The sequence below is a fragment of the Pseudochaenichthys georgianus genome, unplaced genomic scaffold, assembly GCF_902827115.2.
Source record: "Pseudochaenichthys georgianus unplaced genomic scaffold, fPseGeo1.2 scaffold_2282_arrow_ctg1, whole genome shotgun sequence".
Lineage (NCBI taxonomy): Eukaryota > Metazoa > Chordata > Actinopteri > Perciformes > Channichthyidae > Pseudochaenichthys > Pseudochaenichthys georgianus.
The window spans coordinates 1-21,153 of NW_027262900.1; the positions used below are offsets into that span (position 1 = coordinate 1).

The 21,153-nt window shown below is 44.0% G+C and overlaps 1 protein-coding gene across 1 annotated transcript; it reads left to right on the forward strand.

The window, feature by feature from the left end:
- Positions 1-31: 31 nt before the first annotated feature.
- LOC117441997 (calpain-2 catalytic subunit-like) lies at positions 32-19,856 on the forward strand (the record flags this gene model as incomplete). The annotated part of the gene is made up of 14 exons (XM_034077992.2): positions 32-96; positions 5,240-5,400; positions 7,322-7,491; positions 7,607-7,618; positions 8,099-8,310; positions 8,947-8,983; positions 10,932-10,997; positions 11,141-11,198; positions 11,477-11,541; positions 13,422-13,490; positions 13,903-13,981; positions 17,916-18,032; positions 18,991-19,049; positions 19,676-19,856. Coding segments are annotated over 14 exons (1,194 nt in total), but the record flags the coding sequence as incomplete, so codon positions are not given.
- Between the last annotated feature and the right edge of the window lie 1,297 nt (positions 19,857-21,153).

Consider the following 21,153-nt stretch of genomic DNA (forward strand, 5'->3'; position numbering starts at 1 on the left):
AGTGTCATTGCAATCTTTGTCCTCACGCAGATCGGTGGAGTGGAAGAACGTGCAGGGAGATTGTCCACATGCCAACGCAGAGGACGGCGAGTTCTGGTGAGGACATGAACACACAAACACATATGTTAGTATTTATGTACAGTGGAGGAAATAAGTATTTGATTCCTTGGAGATTTTGTAAGTTTTGCTCACTTCCAAAGACATGAACAGTCTATAATTGTAATAGTAGGTTTATTTTAACAGTGAGAGTAAGAATATCAAAAAGAAAATCCAGAAATTGACATTATATAAAAGGTAAACATTGGTTTGCATTTAACTGTGGGAAATAAGTATTTGATCCCTTTGCAACATATGTCTTGTAGTTGGTCTCCAGGTCTGTGCACATCTCAGGAAGGATTGTGGTCCACTCCTCTCTGAAGATCCTCTCCAAATCGTTATAGTTCTGAGGCTGATGCTCGGCCGTCTGGAGACTGGCTCGGCCCCTCCATCCCCTGATGCTCGGCCGTCTGGAGACTGGCTCGGCCCCTCCATCCCCTGATGCTCGGCCGTCTGGAGACTGGCTCGGCCCCTCCATCCCCTGATGCTCGGCCGTCTGGAGACTGGCTCGGCCCCTCCATCCCCTGATGCTCGGCCGTCTGGAGACTGGCTCGGCCCCTCCATCCCCTGATGCTCGGCCGTCTGGAGACTGGCTCGGCCCCTCCATCCCCTGATGCTCGGCCGTCTGGAGACTGGCTCGGCCCCTCCATCCCCTGATGCTCGGCCGTCTGGAGACTGGCTCGGCCCCTCCATCCCCTGAATGTGCTTCTTCTTTAGCCACTCCTGTGTTGCCTTGGCCGTATGTTCAGGGTCATTGTCCTGCTGGAAGACCCTCCATGACCCATTACAGTGTACTGGCTGAGGGAAGGATGCTATCGGCCAAGATGTTACGGTACATGACCCCCTCCATCCTCTCCTCGATGCAGGGGGTCCTCCTGTCCCCTGAGCAGAGACACAGCCCAGAGCATGATGTCTCCACCTCCAGTCTCTCCTCGATGCAGTGAGTCCTCCTGTCCCCTGAGCAGAGACACAGCCCTAGAGCATGATGTCTCCACCTCCATCCTCTCCTCGATGCAGTGAGTCCTCCTGTCCCCTGAGCAGAGACACAGCCCCAGAGCATAATGTCTCCACCTCCATCCTCTCCTCGATGCAGTGAGTCCTCCTGTCCCCTGAGCAGAGACACAGCCCCAGAGCATGATGTCTCCACCTCCATCCTCTCCTCGATGCAGTGAGTCCTCCTGTCCCCTGAGCAGAGACACAGCCCCAGAGCATGATGTCTCCACCTCCATCCTCTCCTCGATGCAGTGAGTCCTCCTGTCCCCTGAGCAGAGACACAGCCCCAGAGCATGATGTCTCCACCTCCATCCTCTCCTCGATGCAGTGAGTCCTCCTGTCCCCTGAGCAGGGACACAGCCCCAGAGCATGATGTCTCCACCTCCATCCTCTCCTCGATGCAGTGAGTCCTCCTGTCCCCTGAGCAGAGACACAGCCCCAGAGCATGATGTCTCCACCTCCATCCTCTCCTCGATGCAGTGAGTCCTCCTGTCCCCTGAGCAGAGACACAGCCCCAGAGCATGATGTCTCCACCTCCATCCTCTCCTCGATGCAGTGATTCCTCCTGTCCCCTGAGCAGAGACACAGCCCCAGAGCATGATGTCTCCACCTCCATCCTCTCCTCGATGCAGTGAGTCCTCCTGTCCCCTGAGCAGAGACACAGCCCCAGAGCATGATGTCTCCACCTCCAGTCTCTCCTCGATGCAGTGAGTCCTCCTGTCCCCTGAGCAGAGACACAGCCCCAGAGCATGATGTCTCCACCTCCATCCTCTCCTCGATGCAGTGAGTCCTCCTGTCCCCTGAGCAGAGACACAGCCCCAGAGCATGATGTCTCCACCTCCGTCCTCTCCTCGATGCAGTGAGTCCTCCTGTCCCCTGAGCAGAGACACAGCCCCAGAGCATGATGTCTCCACCTCCATCCTCTCCTCGATGCAGTGAGTCCTCCTGTCCCCTGAGCAGGGACACAGCCCCAGAGCATAATGTCTCCACCTCCATCCTCTCCTCGATGCAGTGAGTCCTCCTGTCCCCTGAGCAGAGACACAGCCCCAGAGCATAATGTCTCCACCTCCATCCTCTCCTCGATGCAGTGAGTCCTCCTGTCCCCTGAGCAGAGACACAGCCCCAGAGCATGATGTCTCCACCTCCAGTCTCTCCTCGATGCAGTGAGTCCTCCTGTCCCCTGAGCAGAGACACAGCCCCAGAGCATGATGTCTCCACCTCCATCCTCTCCTCGATGCAGTGAGTCCTCCTGTCCCCTGAGCAGAGACACAGCCCCAGAGCATGATGTCTCCACCTCCATCCTCTCCTCGATGCAGTGAGTCCTCCTGTCCCCTGAGCAGAGACACAGCCCCAGAGCATGATGTCTCCACCTCCATCCTCTCCTCGATGCAGTGAGTCCTCCTGTCCCCTGAGCAGGGACACAGCCCCAGAGCATGATGTCTCCACCTCCATGCCTGACGGATGGTGTTCTGGAGTTATAGTCAGCATCTCTTCCTCCAAACACGTCGTGTCGAATTGATGCCAAATATCTACATGTTGGTCTCATCTGACCACGTCACCTTCTCCCAAGCCTTCTCTGAATCATTTAATGTTCATAGACATACTTTCGGTGGCCCTTCATGTTCTTCTTGAGCAGGGCGTCTTCAGGCACTGCAGGAGTTGATCCATTATGGTGTCGTGTGCTACCAATAGCTTTCTTGGTGACTGTGGTCCCAGCTGCCTTGAGATCATTAACAAGTTGCTCCGTGTAGTTCTTGGCTGATCCCTCACCTTTCTCCTGATCATCAATACCCCACAGGGCGAGATCTTGTGTGGAGCCCCAGACCCAGGGCGATTGATGGTCATTTTGTCTTTCTTCCATTTCTGAATAATGGCACCAACAGTGGTCTCCTTCTCACCAAGCTGCTTTCTGATGGTCTTGTGGCCGATCCCAGCCTTGTGCAGGTCTACAATCTCACCCTGAGGTCCTTAGACAGATCTTTAGTCTTGCCCATGGTGGAGAGGCTGGAATCTGATTGATTGATTCTTTGGACAGGTGTCTGTTATACAGGTAACACGTTGATATTAATACTTTTTTAAAGGAAGAGGACTTATTTAATTTGTTTGTGGGAGCCCGAATTCTTGTTGGTTGCAAGGGGATCAAATACTTATTTCCCACAGTTGGATGCAAATCAATTTTTGTCTTTTATATAATGTACATTTCTGGATTTTCTTTTTCTCTCACTAGTCAAATAAACCCACTATTACAATTATAGACCGTTAATTTATTTGGGTACCACTTTACAATAAGACTACCCTTATAAAGGATTCATAAAGGGTTTATAATTAGGTTATTAATTAGGATGTAGACACTTTATTAATCATTAAGAACCATTTATAAACCAGTTCTAACATCGTTTTCATACATCAACACAGGCTCACTATTTGGCAAGATGACTGAGCCTTATGTTGGTTACCTAACCACCTGCTGTGGTTTATGGTGTAGTGGTTGCACCCCATATTACTCCGCACTCTCCTGTATGCCCTCCACTCATCACTCATGATGCTACTTCCTGACTTAACATTCCGTCTAATCAGAGGGACAAGGTGGCATCTTGATCGTTTCAACACTAGTCTCCGCCTTTTGTCTTTAACTCCCATCATTCCGAAGACCCATTTCTTCCTTCTCCAGGTATGTCCAAAGCATCCACGTGCATACTAACAACAAATAAATCAGAACATCATCTTAGTTAACAACAAAATTTACACAAATTACAGTAAAAATCATCAATCATGTTTCAAAATGCCATACTTGTTTATTAGGTGCAGTGTATAACATCATTTAAGGATAATTATACAGTAATGGTCCATATTGATGATTTTTTTAAATTCTCTTGTACAAGAAAGCCCAGTCTATAATTGCTGAACATAGGAACTGGGTACAGTACCTTCTGACAGACACAAATACTCAAATGAAATAGTTTTACTTTATCAGCATTGGTATTACCAATGCTTACTATTTATTTGATAACAATTTGGTTATACAATTAATAAAAATAACCCGGTTTGAGTTCGTTCTTCAGATATGACTGTCGTGTAAGCTCAATAATGAATTTCAGCTCAACCAACCATATTGTAATATCCAAGTAATCATCTTGAAATATGACATTATTATTTGTAATATACACACATCTTATTGTGAGGTTGATTTCACATACACTACGCCGCTCTTCAACACTACTTTGACGTCTACATAATCGAGCATAGCAAATTTAAAGTTACCTTCCGAATAAACTATCTCTCTAAGTTACAAGGATTACCTTATTTTACCAACCTCAAACAGAAGCCGTTTTTTCTACAGTATTATCCCACTTAACGCTTAACACTTCTCTATTATGTTTTAACTTGGAGGCTACGATTAGCATTGTTAGCACAGATGTATCTACAACTCGCTTACATGCTAACCCAATCCTTAACATTCATTAATATTAGCTGATTAAAAACATAAGCACATAAATAAAGTACTCACATTTCACTTACAGTAAAACCGCATGCATGCACCGTCTGTTTTAACCGCAGAACGAGTCACAATAGTCCGATATAAGCATGAAGAATAGTCCACGAGGCACCAGCACAACAAAGACGGCCAAGTTCAAGTTATGTTCCCCGGATGAGTTGAGCAGGCAGAGCCCCTGTAGCATCACAGAGCTGCTAGCAGAGAGACAGGAAGCTAACAGCAGCAGTCACTGCCATGTGTGGTAGTAACTCATTAATACATGAGAATGTGTTTTACACTTTACAATAAGACTCCCTTTTGGTAGTTAGAAATGTTAGTAACTCGTGAATAAATTAACATAAAGAGATGCCAAGAAACATCAAGATGGAAGGGGGGAGAATCCACTCAGTGAACAACAGATACCAAGGATGCTGGCTGATGAATAAGACGAAGTAAGCTAGATAGCCAATATAAGGCTTAGTCATCTTGCCAAATAGTGAGCCTGTGTTGATGTATGGCAACGATGTTAGAACTGGTTTTTAATGATATATAAAGTGTTTACAACCTAATTAATGACCTAATTATAGACCCTTTATGAATCCTTTATAAGGGTAGTCTTATGTAAAGTGGTACCGGTATATTTATACAGAGCTCTTCCCTGTCCTCTCTCTGCAGGATGTCCTACACCGACTTCCTGCGTCACTACTCTCGGGTGGAGGTTTGCACTCTGACCCCTGACACCATCGACGACGACTCCGTCAAACACTGGAGTGTCACCAAGTTAGACGGCAGCTGGAGGAAAGGGTCCACCGCCGGAGGCTGCAGGAACCACCCCTGTGAGTACAGGACCCTAACCCTCTGTGACCCCCCAGACCATCTGTAACCCCTGTGAGTACAGGACCCTAACCCCCTGTGACCGCCAGACCCACTGTGACCCCCCAGACCCTCTGTGACCCCTGTGAGTACAGGACCCTAACCCCCTGTGACCCCTGTGGGTGCAGAACCCTAACCCCCTGTGACCGCCAGACCCACTGTGACCCCCCAGACCCTCTGTGACCCCTGTGAGTACAGAACCCTAACCCCCTGTGACCCCCCAGACCCTCTGTGACCCCCCAGACCCACTGTAACCCACTGAGTACAGGACTGACCCTTCAAGGCAAGTGTATCTATATAGCACCTTTCAACACAAGGCAATTCAAAGTGCTTTACAAAAATGGAAGACATTAAGAAAATGGCATTTAAAATCAGTCATTAAAAATAAAAGCTAATAAAATAAACATTAAAAGAAAAATACATGGATACAAGTTACAGTGCAGTCTCAGATATGAATAGTTCAATTAAAAGCAGCGACAAAAAGAAAAGTCTTCTTGCTGGATTTGAAAGTAGTCGAGTTGCAGCGGGAGTTTGTTCCAGATATTTGGAGCATAATAACTGAACGCTGCTTCTCCATGTTTAGTTCTGACTCAGCTGCAGCTTCCTAATAGATGTTTTAGTGAGACCTGTGAAGACACCATTGCAGTAGTCCAGTCTACTGAAGATAAAAGCATGGACGCGTGTCTCCAGATCCTGCTGTGACATTAGTCTTTTAATCCTAGATATGTTCTTTAGGTGATAGCAGGCTGATTTAGTAACTGCTTTAATGTGACTGTTGAAGCTCAGGTCAGAGTCCATGACTACACCTAGATCTCTGGCTCTATCTGTTGGTTTGAACATTGCAGACTGAAGCTCAGCGCTAACTTCTATACGTTCTGCCTTGGCTCCAAAAACCATTACCTCAGTTTTATCTTTGTTTAAGTGGAGAAAGTTCTGACACATCCAGTCATTGATTTGTTCAATGCACTTACTCAGTGTTTGAATTGGAGCATCGTCTCCTGGTGAAATGGTTACGTAAATGTGTGTGTCATCTGCATAGCTATGGTAACTTATGTTGTTGTTCTTCATTATCTGAGCCAGTGGTAGCATGCAGATGTTAAAGAGAAGAGGCCCCAAGATGGAGCCTTGAGGAACCCCACATGTCATATTTGTCAACTCAGATGTGTATGTATCTATAGAAACAAAGTTGTTTCTGTCCTTTAGGTAGGATTCAAACCAATTTAGAACTGTTTCCGAAAGTCCCACCCAGTGTTCCAGTCGGTCCAGTAATATGCTGTGGTCAACCGTGTCAAACGCAGCTCTGAGATCTAATAATACTAACACTGAAGTTCTGCCACTGTCTGTGTTTAAGTGGATGTCATTGAAGACCTTTCCAAGAGCAGTCTCAGTGCTGTGGTTTGGACCAAAGCCTGACTGGAACACAGTATGCAGCTGCCACAGTATTTGGGTGGTCTGTAGATATTTAGGAACAGAGCTCGAGAGGAGCATTTCAGCTGTAGGGCCACATATTCAAAAGAAGCAAAGTTCCCATAAGATGTCTTCCTGCATTGAAGGGAATCATTGAACAAAATAGCAAATCCACCCCCTTTCCTATGCATTCTTTCCTGACTCATAAAACTGAAGTTGTTTGGTGGGCGTTGTTGAGGAGCGGGGGTAAAGGACATGCTGCCAACCCTGCGTATCGCCTTAGTTTGGTCTTTGAACTCCAGGATGGAATTGGTGCCCTTCACTGTAACCCCTGTGAGTACAGGACTAACCCCTCACTGTAACAGGACGTGGTCCTCCTCACTGTAAACGCTGGGTTTGACACCTCTCGATCAGATGTGGGTATTTCTGTGGAAGTAGGAGGTTTAAAGAGTTCTCACTGTGGTTTCTCCTATGCAGACTCGTTCTGGATGAATCCTCAGATAGTGATCAAGTTGGAGGAGGAGGACGACGACCCGGATGATGGAGAAGTGGGCTGCAGTTTTGTCGTCGGTCTGATCCAGAAGAACCGCAGGAAGCTCCGGAAACAAGGAGAGGACATGCACACCGTCGGGTTTGCCATCTATGATGTGAGAACTGATCACTTCATGATCAGATCAAGAAATAAGCATCTAAAGGATTCAGAGATTTATCTACAGATCCCGGTCCTAACGTACCCTTGCCTTGTTTTCTGTTTTGCTCCAGCTTCCCAAACAGGTGAGCTCTGGACCCAAACATCTCCTCTGGTTTAATGTGAAAGAAAGAATCTCACGGTCGGGAGCCGCATTCTGGATCATCTGCAGTTTTATTGGGACCGCCTGAGAATACGAAGTTACAATAGTCCAGACTAGAAGTGACTACCACCACAAAGTGTTGAGATGTTTGTAGTGTTACGTAGAAAAGACAGTCCTTGACCGTCCAGATTACTGACTGCTGTGCTGCAGGCAGGATTAATGCCATACAGAGTAAATACATCTGTAGATAAATTGTTCCAGCGGGTTTTTATGTCGGTAACATTTAAGAGGTCTTCTGTTATAAAATAACAGACTAGAGCTGTGTGAGACATCTTTAAAACCTGATGAAGGACTAGAGAGATGATGAGCAGGAAGTGTCGGTTAGGACCTGATATATGAAATTAGAGGTGATGAAAGGTTTTAAAGACGATGCTCATTGGCTGTTCCACCTGCCCCCGCCCAGTTCTACGGACAGAGGGAGGTACACCTGGACAAGAACTTCTTCCTGACCCACGCCCAGACCGCCAAGTCCGAGACTTTCACCAACCAGCGGGAGGTCAGCACCCGCTTCAAGCTGCCGCCAGGGGAGTACCTGATCGTCCCGTCCACCTTCGAACCGCACCTCAACGGAGACTTCTGCGTCCGGGTGTTTTCCGAGAAGCAGGCTGAGACCCTGTAAGACCCCAGACCCCCATGGTGTCCGTTAGAGACCCCCATGGTGTCCGTTAGAGACCCCCATGGTGCCTGTTAGAGACCCACATCCATGTCCGTTAGAGACCCCCATGGTGTCCGTCAGAGACCCCCATTGTGTCCGTTAGAGACCCCCATGGTGTCCGTTAGAAACCCCCATGGTGCCTGTTAGAGACCCCCATGGTGCGCTTTAGAGACCCCCATGGTGTCCGTTAGAGACCCCCATGGTGTCCGTTAGAAACCCCCATGGTGCCTGTTAGAGACCCCCATTGTGTCCGTTAGAGACCCCCATGGTGTCCGTTAGAAACCCCCATGGTGTCCGTTAGAAACCCCCATGGTGTCCGTTAGAGACCCCCATGGTGCCTGTTAGAGACCCCCATGGTGCCTGTTAGAGACCCCCATGGTGTCCGTTAGAGACCCCCATGGTGCCTGTTAGAGACCCCCATGGTGTCCGTTAGAGACTCCCATTGTGTCCGTTAGAGACCCCCATGGTGTCCGTTAGAGACCCCCATGGTGCCTGTTAGAGACCCCCATTGTGTCCGATAGAGACCCCCATGGTGCCTGTTAGAGACCCCCATGGTGCCTGTTACCATAACCCCTAATCCTGTCTTCTGTCTGCAGACCCTGTGACGACCCGGTGAGCGCTGAACTTGAAGATGTGAGTCTACAGTTTTGTGTCTTATCTCAGTTTTTTATATAAAATATTTGATTTCAGGCTCTTCATTCTATTCAGAGGCATCTTTCAAAGCACCCAAGGACACCTTACAAATCCTAAAATATTTTAAGGAAAAGTTTAAGACAGTACAAAAGGACCGTAACAGGGAACATGTAGCACTACAGTGAGTCAGCTGATCTGAGGGGTTTTGAGGAGGGACTTGAATGTGGTGATTGGTTATTGCTGCAGATCTTTTGTTATTTGTATAAGTTAGGGTCTAGAAAGCCTAACTTTATAACAAATCTATATCAGAGGGACTGCTGTCATTAAGAGCAGAGCAGGATGAACCGAATCCAGGATGTAAAAATGTTCAAGAGAAAAAGCCTTTAATGGCAGGAAATCAGCAGAGCAGGGCAAAACTAAACTCTCAATAGGACAATGAACACTTCCGTTCCACACATGACGGACAAGGAAAGAGGAAACCAGAACTGAAATACATGCAGGACCAATCACAGCACATAGCTGGTGAGGAAAAACAGAAAGGCATCAGGTTAACACAATCAGGTGATCCATCAGGAGTGGGAAACACATAGTGAGGAAGTACACACAGATACGACAGAGGGGGTGGAGACTCAAAATAAACAGGAAACACCTCTGAAATAACCATGGATGTATAATAAGAACTGGATACAGCGTGGGAGGCGGGGCCTCATTCATTCCTATGAGAGTTGCTCATTAGCGCATGATGATAAAATGGCCCAACTTTTGAGAGAGCGAAACATCACAGATTACCCGGCATGCCTGAGAAGTACCCGTATGTGCGCTCATAGCGCATGCGCAACTTTAACCAACATGCTCGTTCACATCAAGCACGTCAATTTGCGTACACGTAACAGCACCGTGCGCTCATGACAGCATGGTAATGAATTGTTGTTATCATGGATTTGATATTAACGAGGCGGCAGTTAGCAGCTAGCGGCTAGCTAGTAATGATGCTAATGTACACATCAATCGTTATGTAGGCCTACTTATATTACGTTGTAACAGGATCTAGTGATATCCAAGCAACAGAGCTTCATTTTGCATGAAATAATTATTGCACTGTATATATATATATATATATACACACACAGTGCAATAAGCTTCTTAATGCAATACGAAGCTACAGGGACGTTAAACTAACGTCGGTAATATTAACTTTATTTAATACAACATTTACGGGACAAGATTTAATCATACAGCCCATGTAGTATAATATTTTACAAATGATGAATTACAGCAAACATGTGCAATATATCCATTATTACAGCTCCGTGGGCAGTAAGGCGATATGGGTCCGTTCTTATTGTGCATCCATGGGTAAAGAGAAACGCATGTAGTGCTGAACACGTCACATGAACGTGCCGGGCGGCGCAGTCCCGTGGGTTAGATGCGCGTTCATAATGCAGAGGAAAATAACTCTTAGAATAACATTATAAGCACATTTTTACAACTTAAGGAACGAATGTTTTTAATAAGGGCTATACAAACGTTCATACTGGGTCGTTTATTTAGTTTAAAAAAAATTATCCAAGATTTACAGACCACTCTTTCCCCATGTAAGTCAATGGGAAAAAGTGTTTCCAGGCCTGGCAACCAAACGGATGTGCAGTACCGCCTTTTGGCCACCACGAATATTTTCATCTGAGTCCGGCGCACTTCCTGGGGGCTTGGAAATAACCCAGGACCAGGACTCAGGAACCTTTGGGTTAGAGGAGAGAACAGACATTATGAATGAGAAATATTTTATTCAATAAGGTATTTAATTTAGTGATAACAACTTTGGAAACAGTATTTTCTGTTGTATATTACTGTGTTTATAACGTTTGTATGTCTAGTACTGAGTTCATAAAGTTTTTATGTCTAGTACTGTATAAATAATGTTTATTGTTGCCGTGGGGATTGTGTGCAGGAGACAGTGTCGGATGAGGAAGTGGATTCAGGATTCAGAGGCCTATTCACCAAACTCGCTGGGGACGTAAGTATGACATCACTTCCTGTGTGGTGGGAACATGGACATATGCTACATGCTAACAGCTAACAGCATGCTTGATTTCTCCAATGAAATGTATGAAAATATAGATTAAACATCAGTCTCAAAGTAAATGAAAACTCTTCCAGGACATGGAGATCTCTGCGGTGGAACTGAGGACCATCATGAACAAGATCGTCTCCAAACGTGAGTGTCAACTTCCTGTCACCTGATCACCATTATCTTCAACTTCCTGTCACCTGATCCCCATTATCTTCAACTTCCTGTCACCTGATCCCCATTATCTTCAACTTCCTGTTACTTGATCACCATTATCTTCAACTTCCTGTCACCTGATCCCCATTATCTTTAACTTCCTGTCACTTGATCACCATTATCTTCAACTTCCTGTCACCTGATCCCCATTATCTTCAACTTCCTATCGCCTGATCTCCATTCTCTAACTTCCTGTCTGTTGTCCACAGGGACGGACATAAAGACAGACGGCTTCAGCATGGAGACGTCCAGGATCATGGTGAACCTGATGGACGTATCCTTTAAACCAGGGGTACTCAAATACAAATGTTAAAGGTCCAAACCATTTTTTTCAAGAAGACAAAGGTCCGTTTATTACGGTCATTCAAACTTTTAAACAATTGCAACAAGATTCTTAACACGAGGTTGCAAAAACAAAAGTAATCTGTAAGCAACAGTTTTCATTGTTATTGTGTCTGTGCTTGACCCTCAGAGTCGCAGTGTAAGAGCTGCAGTTATGAATAAAGGCAGCTGCACCCTCTTTCATTCAGCATTCCCATTAGTGCTTTATAAATGTCTTTCCCCTTGTGTGTCCACTGAGGTTCCTCAGGCCCAACACATCTTCAACTAACTCCCCCTTTGCCTCATCATAAAAACTCACAGACACCAGCAACTGAGCATGGTGTCAGTGGACTCATCCACAGCTAAGGAAATGCACTGTGCATTTTTTATTCCATCACAAAGCTGATGAATCAAATCACCAGCCAGTGTTTATGTTCTTCTGGTTGCTGTGGAATCTGAGAGGGGGTTTGCTTGATCTGACCTGTTATTTCCTCTTTGTGTTTGCCTTCAACCTGGTCTCCATCACTTCAGTCATGCATTCTTTTATACTGCAGTTATTATCCAGTGGAAAGTCCTTACCTGCTGGCCTAGTTCAATCAAAGTGGTTACTTTTCTTTGGCTGGGCAGTGTAGTTTTACACACCGTCTTATTTGACATTCTCAGGACTTAAAACTGTTTTTTTGGGGCAGACCCCCTCAAAGAAAAAAATATATTTACACACGTAAGGTCATCATCTTAATAGTTGTATATGCTCATCCGTGAGCAGAGCATCACGTTGACATGTCTATTACAGCTGAATGCGGCGATTACCATCTTGCAACACTGATTAAGATCAACAGCTTCAGTGCGTTTTGATTCAATGCTGAGTACAGCCACACTGACAGTCTCTTCTCTGTCAGTGTAGACCGCAAAATACCTCATTCCTTCAGTGCTTGGGTCCGAATGCTTCTCGTTTTGCACCGTCCCGTTCAAATGAAATCGCCGCCAATCATATGTCCACGCTTGTGCCAGGCCCAGGCCAGGGGAGGGGTTACAAGACGTGCGTCTTGTGCTGCATTCACTTGCACTTGGACATTAGAGACTTTCTCTCATAAATGTCCGATGAGCCACAACTTTTCTTTCAAAACAAAGCTGCCAACTGGGGTGGCAAGGCCTATTTTTAGGGTGGCAGTTGCCACCCCATGCCACCCCGGTAGGTGAAACTATAGGCTACTAGCTACAGTACAGATGCAACTAGATGAGCTGTTAACTCTCGCTCTGACTTTTTTATTTTTTTAAACTCTCGCTCTGACAGGTTGAAACACGCATTTTCCCACCCGCATTCCGTGAAGACCCACCCTACTGTGCCTCTGATTCGCAGACTGTTGGTGGGGGAAAAACCGCTGACGGGATGCTGAATGTGATTGGACCATAGGGATTGGACCAATCACAGACACACACAGACAGTGCAACAGTCGGACATGCAGGGCGCTGTTTGCAGTGGACATAGCGGAGCATTTTGACTCGTTGTGTTGTGGCGATGTCTCGCAGATAACACAGATAACACAGATAATACATATGAAAAGTATAATTTGCTCAGAGTCCAGAGACAGTTGTGGTTCGGTTCAGTTGTGGTTCGGTGGGATGCCTGCTTTAAACCATAAAGACCCGCACCCCCGGTGTCATATTACTATTAACATTATTAATAATATTATTACTACTAATAATACTATTAATAACTTGTAGCTTTATCTTTGTAACATACCGTCACTGCAAAATTACTGCTACATAAGGGTTTAGGCCAGATTGCCCCTGTCATGTATAAAGCTGTTGAAGGTCCTGAACCTCTGACAGGACAGCGACAACGGGAGGCTGGGCCTCGGAGAGTTCGCCACCCTGTGGAAGAAGGTGCAGAGATACCTGGTAAGACCTGTACACACAGGTACCTGAACTCACCTGCACACTGTCTGTAGACCTGTACACACAGGTACCTGAACTCACCTGCACACTGTCTGTAGACCTGTACACACAGGTACCTGAACTCACCTGCACATTGTCTGTAGACCTGTACACACAGGTACCTGAACTCACCTGCACACTGTCTGTAGACCTGTACACACAGGTACCTGATCTCACCTGCACACTGTCTGTAGACCTGTAGACCTGTACACACAGGTACCTAAACTCACCTGCACACTGTCTGTAGACCTGTACACACAGGTACCTGAACTCACCTGCACACTGTCTGTAGACCTGTAGACCTGTACACACAGGTACCTGAACTCACATACACACTAGAACTTTATTATCTGAGAAGATTCTTAATGTTCTGCAGACGATCTACAAGCAGAACGACATGGATAACTCGGGGACGATGAGCACTCCTGAGATGAGAGTCGCATTCAAAGATGCAGGTGAGGTTCCTCCTCCTCCTCCTCCTCCTCCTCCTCCTCAAAAGCTTTTTTTCGTGTCACACAGAACGATTTTAAAAGCAATGTATTTCTATTGGTAATGCGTTTCGTGCCTGTATCTTTTTGTCCGGTCGGGTCTTGGAAGACCGGAAGCTGTGTGGTTCATGTTCTTAGTCAATATCAAGCCACGATTATTGCTTTTATTTTAAATGGTATAATGTCGGATTTTTTTTGCCATCCGTGAGGAAAAGATATGGCTCAGAGCCTCAGGATACTGAAATCTGTATTTTTTAAATCTTTTTTTCCTTCTAATTTGTTATTCTTTTCAAAATAACGCACTGTTATTTACTCACCAATAACACACAGTTATCCTTGCTTTTATTTATTGGTTTAAGTCCATCATCTCGGGCTTTTTTGCCGTTCTTCGGGAACTGAATTTCAAAATGAAGTCAGCTGAAACAGACGTAAGCATTTCGAGCGATTACCCAAGATCCTCAGCTATGGTTTAAGCTTGCTGATTGGATGGTTTAGCCACAATGCATGCTGGGATTTGGTGTTTATGTGATGTGAAATCTGAAAAGTTTTTTAAAAATAATACTTTATTCCGAGTGTTCTTGCTTTTCTCTTTGAAAGTCATCACATAACGGCATTGTAATACACGGTTCGGCTGCATTAAATATTACAGATCTGCTGTAGTTCTTTATTTATAGAGCTCTGCTGAGAAGACTTTGGAAGACTTTTTCTGAAACAGAAACACAAGCAGCCCGCTGGACTCAGATCTCTAGATACCTCATCACTCCTCCGCTGCTCCGGTTCAAGTACGGGCTGCGGAGGTTTGTTGATACATGTCGTCTTCTTCTGTTTGCTTTAATCGAGGCTACCTAGTTAGTAAATGTAAGTACTACAAAGAACCCAGTTTAGTGCAATTATTTCACAAGTTTTGTTATATACACAGCTCGGAAAAAATTACCGAGGTCCGGACCTCGGTGAACTCAATGGTGGATATGGCCATGGTACTGAAAATGTAACATGGACGTGCCGGGCGGCGCAGTCCCATGGGTTGGATGCATGTTCATAATGCCGAGGGAAATAACTCAGAATAACGTTATTAGCACATTTTACAACTTGAGGACCGAATGTTTTTAATAAGGGCTATACAAACGTTCATAATTATCCAACGATTTACAGACCACTCTTTCTCCATGTAAGTCAATGGGAAAAAATTGTTTCCAGGCCCAGCAACCTAAATGAAGTGGAGTACCGCCGTTTGGCAACTACGAATATTCTCATCAGAGTCCGGCACACTTCCTGGGGGCTTGTCATTCACCAATGGGTAATGTTTAGATTGATTTTAGGAACTTCCCCTCGATTCTATTGGCTCTAACAGTTAAAAAAAGATGTCAATCATCAAAATCGACCGAGGGGGGCCAGAGATATGGAAAATGCACCCAAAATACCCCAGAAGTGGTTTTTTTTTCTAAATCTCTCTAAAAACGTCAAATGTCACTTGTTTTGCATCAATCTTGATACAGGGTACTTATTATATGTTATAGTTTGGATTCCTAAAGCTTTTAGTCTACCATCCCATCATCCAAGGGTAGTTTTCACTATAAGTAATACAAATAAATTGGGACGGACACTATAATTTACAGTTTTGTACTATGTTCAATCTGAATTTTCTTTAAAATAAAAACATCTATATTGATTCTGACACTTCTCCATCCAACTCACAGGTTCATCATTACTTTGAGAACAAAGATTATTAATGTAACCCTTTTAGAAGATATGGTCATTTGTTCTGGGAATGTCATTTCCGAGCCTGAGACCTGAAAAACAGGCTCAGGGCTAAACAGGTTAACTATGTTGAAGCACTTATTTGAACTGATATTATACACATGAATTATACTCTTATATATGTAGATAGAATAAGAAATGTGCAGAATTTGACAGTTTAATGCTGGAGGTATTCACACATATTGATAGATGTTCAACACTGTTGAGGAACCTGCGACCCAAGTTTTTCATTCATTGCATAACTACACCGTAGTTGTAAATGGACTGTAAATGGACTGTACTTATATAGCGCTTTATCCAGTCTTTACGACCCCTCAAAGCGCTTTACATACTACATGTCATTCACCCATTCACACCCATTCATACAGAGCAGTACCACTTGCTCTAGGACCTAACATTCACACACCGTTGGCCATGCCATCGGGAGCAACTCAGGGTTAAGTATCTTGCCCAAGGATACATCGACATGTTGGCTGCACGGGCTGGGATCGAACCCACAACCTTCTGGTTGAAAGACGACCGCACTCCCTCACAGCCACAGTCGCCCGTAGTTGTGTATATGATATGTCAATAAACCTTTGGAAATCTTGAAAGGGATGTGCAAAATAGCAATTATACAGTCTTTAATTAACTATCAGAGAATAAAGAGTAATGAATATACTTTATAGAGATCTGCAGATAAATGTTTAGTCTTTTCAAGTACCAACTAATATCTCTCCTGATTGTTGGCACTTGACAATCACCTTTCCCTGAATTTTACTCTGGTGTAACTAAAGTCTGATTTAAGGGTTGTTTATATTTCACATCATTAATCAGAATCTGCAAAGTAACTCAAATAAATGTAGTGGAGTGAAAATACCAGGTTAACCTCTGAATTGTAGTGGAGTAGAATTACAAAGTAACAATGAGCTGTCAAGTGGGTATATATTAATGCTGCACATTATGGACACAAGCGATTTCCACCCATTTAGTAATTACATGTTTTACATTTGATAACACTAATGTGTTTCCTATGGCCTAAACCTCCAGGGCTGTACACAGTTTAATACTGGCAACTTCTAACTGTGGGAAAAACGACTTTTAAAACTACAATTCCCAGTAGAGACGTGCCATAGAACATGTTGTGAAACACAATAGCCAGCATGTGTAGTTCTGGGGGGGGCTGGACCCGTTCAAGTCCAGTTTTGAATCGTCTGCCGTGGGTTTCATTCAATTTCAAAGAGCTGTCTGACGCTCGGCGTAACCTTGGCACACTGCCACTCCAACATCCAATCACAGAGCTTGAAGATTAATCACGGGGTTTGTCAAGCAACGGGACTGTAGTCCCAAACGATAGCTGAGGATTATGGGTAGTGTAGTGTCTTCGGCCATCCTAAACTCCGAAATGTTTTTTGGATTTCATATTGCTTAAACACCTTATCCCAAGGAGCATTGCGGCTAAAACATCCAATCACCGAGCTTCAAGCTGAGGATCTTGGGTAATCAGTTCAGTGGCTGTGTATCACAATGATGCTCGAAATGTCCCTTATAGGCCTACGTCTGTTTCCGGTTATTTTATTTTGAAATTCAGTTCCTGACGAACGACCAAAAAGACAGAGATTATAGAATTAAACATATAAATAAAAACAAGGATACTTGTGTGTTATTGTTGAGTAAATAAAAGTGTGTTATTTAGAAAAGAATAACAAATTAGAAGGAAAAAAAGATTTGAAAAATACAGATTTCAGTATTCTGAGGCTCTGAGCCTCATTTCTTTTCCTCACAGAAAAAAGTCCGACATTATACGATTTAAAATAAAAACAATAATCGTGGCTTGATATTGAGTACGAACATGTTTTTATGAACCCCACAGCTTCCGGTCTTCCAAGACCCGAACGGACAAAAAGATGTGCTGCAGGCACGAAACACACTACCAATAGAAATACATTGCTTTTAAAATCGTTCTGTGTGGTACGAGAAAAAGGAGAAAATCGTGCTGGTGAACACAAATCAATAGATTACATGTCGTGACTATAACACGAAATGCTGTGAGACTGGGTTGGAGTGTAACTTTGCACCAGCTGAGTCTCAGAGGTTAGTCTCGGGTGTTAGTTGCTGAAGTGTTAGCATGACAAAGTTGATAATGATGAAGCTCTCTCTCCAGGTTTCTCCCTCAACAACACCATCTACCAGCTGCTGGTGGCCCGCTACTCCGACCCCGACATGACCATCGACTTTGACAACTTCGTGGGCTGCCTGATGAGGCTGGAGATGATGTTCAGTGAGTGTGACACTAACAGAGTTAGGGGAAGCTACAAGGGAAGCTAACATAGGAGCAAACAGAGAGAGCTAACAGGGGAAGCTAACAGAGGAGCTAACAGAGAGAGCTAACAGAGGGAGCTAACAGAGGAAGCTAACAGAGGAAGCTAATAGAGGGCGCTAACAGAGGGAGCTAACAGAGGGAGCTAAAAGGGAAGCTAACAGAGGAGCTAACAGGGAAGCTAACAGATGAGCTAACGGAGAGAGCTAACAAAAAGAGATAACAGAGGGAGCTAACAGAGGGAGCTAACAGAGGGAGCTAACAGAGGGAGCTAACAGAGGGAGCTAACAGAGGGAGCTAACAGAGGAGCTAACAGAGGGAGCTAACAAAAAGAGCTAACAGAGGAGCTAACTGAGGAAGCTAACAGAGGGAGCTAACAAAAAGAGCTAACAGAGGGAGCTAACAGGGGAAGCTAACAGGAGAAGCTAACTGTTCAGGTGTCTCTCCGGCATCTCTTTTTCGTAATTTCCTCGGGCCACGCTCCCACCGGAAGTTGATTTTTGTTCACCATCTTAATGAGCGTTCCATGGCGCTTATTTGTGCCGGAGGACCGATAAGTGATGACCGAGGAGCGTTTGTTTCTGAAGCTTTCTGTAAATAGTTACTTTACACCCCTGTTGGTCACTAACTAACTGACTAGCTGCAGGTCTCCCTTGAAAAAGAGATCTATGATCTCAATGGGACCAATCTGGTTAAATAAAGGTTTGAAATGAAATGAAATGAGTTAGTATATCAGTATATCAAAATCAATCAACAGGGGTGTAAAGTAACTAACTACATTTACTAAGGTACTGTACTTAAGTACTATTTTGAGATACTTGTACATTACTTGAGTATTTTAAATGAGTTTTAAATGATTAAATATGAACACAAACTGACGGTGAAGATAAGACTAGTTGACGTTGGTTTTCCTCCTCAGAGATCTTCAAGAAGCTCGATCCTCATGAGAGCGGATCCATCGAGCTCGACTTCAACGCGGTGAGGAAGTAACCCTTTAATAACCTTTTAAAGTTATAACACACATTCAAAGTCTCAAGAACCAAGATACGACCCATTGCATTATTTATATAATGGAAAATATCGTCATTAGTGTGACTAACTGGAATAAATGCATATTTTCTTCATGTGTTTGTCTGATGCATGTCTAGTTATCTTTCTTATCAATGTAATCCATTACATAAGTAGTTACAAAATAATTAATCTGAGTATCACAACATAAAAGTAATCTGATTGCTTCATGTTCCTTTTGAACTCAGTATCAATTGCAACGCAAATACAAAGCAGAAAATAAATAAAATAAGACTTTTACTGAAGTGTAACGTCAGATGTTTCATATCAGAAATGTAGAAACGGTAATAGATGACCAATGCTGTTTAAGTTTAACACAGTACTTGCTGCAAATAAATGTGTTTAAAATAAAGTATAAACCATAAAGACAAAATATATTCAGTACCTATAACATCTTTATTCCAACAACTATGTATCCTGCTGGTAATGTAGCAGTAGTCTCAATTACTTATTTTATGCAGCCACCTGATCAGTAATCCATTATTCCCCAAGTAGCATGTCTGATGTGTGACCTCACTTCCTGTCTTTTCCTGCAGTGGATCAACTTTTCCATGATCTGATCTGGAGCGTCCTGCAGTTCTCATCCCAGATATAACATGATTAAATATAATGTAACATGATTACATGTAATGTAACATGACACAAAACATGTTTCTCTTCTTATCACTACCTGACTGACTCTGAGTAACTCAAATAAAGTCTCTCACAAACCTTCAACAGCTGTCATCATTTATCAGCGGTGAACATTTACTCAATAATAATAAGCTTTATTTAGACAGCACTCTTGCAATAGGTACAGAAACACATAGCACAACATGGATAACACACAATCACAACATGGATAACACGATCACAACATGGATAACACACAATCACAACATGGAAAACACACGATCACACCATGGATAACACATAGCACAACATGGATAACACACGATCACACCATGGATAACACACAATCACAACATGGATCACAACATGGATAACACACGATCACAACATGGATAACACACAATCACAACATGGATAACACACGATCACACCATGGATAACACACAATCACAACATGGATCACAACATGGATAACACACGATCACAACATGGATAACACACAATCACAACATGGATCACAACATGGATAACACACGATCACAACATGGATAACACACAATCACAACATGGATAACACACGATCACACCATGGATAACACACGATCACACCATGGATAATACACGATCACACCATGGATAACACACGATCACAACATGGATAATACACGATCACACCATGGATAACACACTATCACAACATGGATAACACACGATCACAACATGGATCACAACATGGATAACACACGATCACAACATGGATAACACACAATCACAACATGGATAACACACGATCACAACATGGATAACACACGATCACAACATGGATAACACACGATCACAACATGGATAACACACGATCACACCATGGATAACACACGATCACAACATGGATAACACACAATCACAACATGGATAACACACGAATCACACCATGGATAACACATAGCACAACATGGATAACACACAATCACAACATGGATAACACACGATCACAACATGGATAACACACGATCACACCATGGATAACACGATCACAACATGGATAACACACGATCACAACATGGATAACACACAATCACAACATGGATAACACACGATCACACCATGGATAACACACGATCACAACATGGAAGCACACCATGGATAACACGAGCACAACATGGATAACACACGATCACACCATGGATAACACACGATCACAACATGGATAACACACAATCACAACATGGATAACACACGATCACACCATGGATAACACACAATCACACCATGGATAACACACGATCACAACATGGATAACACACGATCACAACATGGATAACACACGATCACACCATGGATAACACACGATCACAACATGGATAACACACGATCACAACATGGATAACAACATGGATAACAC